The sequence below is a fragment of the Pundamilia nyererei genome, unplaced genomic scaffold, assembly GCF_000239375.1.
Source record: "Pundamilia nyererei isolate P.nyererei 1_Seehausen unplaced genomic scaffold, PunNye1.0 scaffold00302, whole genome shotgun sequence".
NCBI classification, from domain to species: domain Eukaryota; kingdom Metazoa; phylum Chordata; class Actinopteri; order Cichliformes; family Cichlidae; genus Pundamilia; species Pundamilia nyererei.
Window position 1 is genome coordinate 469958 of NW_005187703.1, and position 2505 is coordinate 472462.

General features: G+C 40.2%; 1 protein-coding gene across 1 annotated transcript; it reads right to left on the reverse strand.

Moving 5' to 3' along the window:
- Positions 1-1447: 1447 nt before the first annotated feature.
- LOC102196514 (tripartite motif-containing protein 29-like) lies at positions 1448-2505 on the reverse strand (the record flags this gene model as incomplete). The annotated part of the gene is made up of 2 exons (XM_013915427.1): positions 1448-1509; positions 1641-2505. Coding segments are annotated over 2 exons (927 nt in total), but the record flags the coding sequence as incomplete, so codon positions are not given.

Genomic DNA, 2505 nt, shown 5'->3' on the forward strand with positions numbered 1-2505 from the left:
TCAGTACAATAGAGCACCTTTATGATAAGATAAGATAAGATAAGATAAGATAAGATAGAACTTTATTAATCCCTCGGGTGGGTTCCTCTGGGAAATTCGATTTCCAAAAAAGCACAGCAACGACCGAAGTTACAGTTACAGAATTGTTATATATATATAAATATATATACACACACACACACACACACACACACACACACACATATATATAAATACAGAAACAAATATAAATAAAATATACAAAGGGGATAAATAGAATAAATAGGAATAAAAAATAAAAATACAAGTGAATTGCACATTTCAAGTATTGATGTGGTAAAATGAAGGTTCACATCAGAGTTGTGCAGCTGACAAACTCTGTGACACCATCATGTCAATATGGACCAAAATCTCTGAAGCATGTTTTCAGCACCGCACCAGACAAATGGAGAAAACTTTATTGAAACTGGAAACTAAATAATTTTGAGTAAAACCAGTAAACTCTGTATCAGGTAGGAAAGAAAAACACCCACACTCTCCACAGGTCCTGCTGTTAGTTTTCTCCTATTTACTGGATTCTATGATAAATACTTTTTTGTTGTCTCATAATTTCTAGAGGTTTTAGAAACACTGCCTTTGCTACTGATTTGCTAGACAATAAAACACTGGCCATACGAGACAATCAAGTAAAAGTTATTTAAACTAAAACACTGTTTTGAAACAATTTACCTCACGCTCCATGGATGAAATATTCCCCCCAAAAACATAATCCACACTAAACAACATCAGCAGACAGGAAGCTGTTATGGCATCACATGACATTAAGTTTTATTTTTGAGATGTTTTACAATCGAATCTGTTACATACAATATAGAAATGAATTGAATATTGAAATGAAATGCAAACAAAAATATCCAGGAATTTTGTGATCATCTTCAATTATCAGAAGTCTGACACGAATCAGAAAAGACTTAAAAATATGCTTTAGTATGTTTAGAGAAATGAAGCTTTATTGTACAAAATGTGCTATTTTCTAAGATTGAACTGATGAATTATCATTTGCCAGTTTTTACTAATCCACTACTTATAACATGAAAAAGTATAAAACAAAGACATTTTACCTTCAAATAAGTGACTATCTTGTTTATGGAGCGTCTTTACTTTTTGTTGCATAAGAGAATGATTTTATGAATTTTATCGTTTTAACATAAAATCTCACAGATTTCAGCGCTACCACCGTATACACCGAGCCCAACCAGGAGTGGGCACCTAGTCTTGACTCTGTGGAGAAGAGTCATGGTTCGAGTGCTTTCAGAGACGCTGTAGAAGGATGAAAGTGCTGCTGCCTGAATGTCTGAATGTATAACCGCCACTGAAACACTCCAGCGCCCATGAACTGTTATTGTTTCCAAAAGCACTCTCTTTTCCTGATCTGCTTACCCTGCTGTAAGCTAATGCTATAAAGACATCATCCCCGCTCCACTCCACCTCCCAGTAACAAGGTCCTGTGAAACTCTCTCTGCTCAACACCTGAGGCCAGTCAGTGAATCTGTCAGTGTGATCATAGTACCTGATTGTCTGAGTATGACTATATTTTGCTTTTAAGCCAGGCCCAAGCACAACACGCTGGTGTGCTGTGTTTGGGTTAAATGTGATTTCACATTTATATTTTAGGAATTCAGCTCTGGTCTTGGGCTCTGACTCAAAGTCTGAAACATCCCCTTGAGTTTCTTCAACAGCAGTTATGGTCCATTCAACACTGGACTGCAGTTTCTCTCTGGACTCTGACACAGCTGCTGCCACATCCTCGGTGTAGCTCTCAGGATGAATATTGATTCTGGCTGAGTCTGGAGCTTCACTGAGACGTGACAGCAAGGTGTAGTTGTGTAGAAACTGGGTGGGGTCCTTTGTGTGAGAGAGCTGCTCCAGCTCAGTTTTTCTCCTCCTCAGCTCAGAGATCTCCTGCTGCAGGACCTTCACACTTTTCTCTTTCTCTTTAATTTTCCTCTCGATGTTCTGCTGTCTCTCTTTGAGCTCTGTCTGCTTCTCGCTCATCTCTGCTGCAGTGGAAACTGTGTCGTGGCCTTTATGTTCATCCATGGAGCACAGATAACAGATACACTGCTGATCAGTGTGGCAGAAGATCTTCATCACCTCATTGTGGCGAGGGCACATGATCTCCTGGAGCTGCTGGAAGGGGTCCACCAGCTTGTGTTTCTTAAAGGCAGAGGATTCATAGTGAGGCTGGAGGTGCTGCTCACAGTAAGAGGCCAGACACTGCAGACAGGACTTGACAGCTTTCAGCTTTGTCTCAGTGCAGACGTCACAGCTCACATCTTCATGTTCAGCATGACAGAGATCAGCTTTAGCAGCTTGGAGTCCAGTCTTCTTTGTTTCCTCCACTAAATCTGCTGTGAAGGTCTGTCTGCACTGAGGACAGCTGTGGGTTTCCTTCTGATCCTCTTCATCCCAGTAGCTTTTAACACAGTTCATACAGTAGCTGTGTCCACAGGGAATAGTCACCGG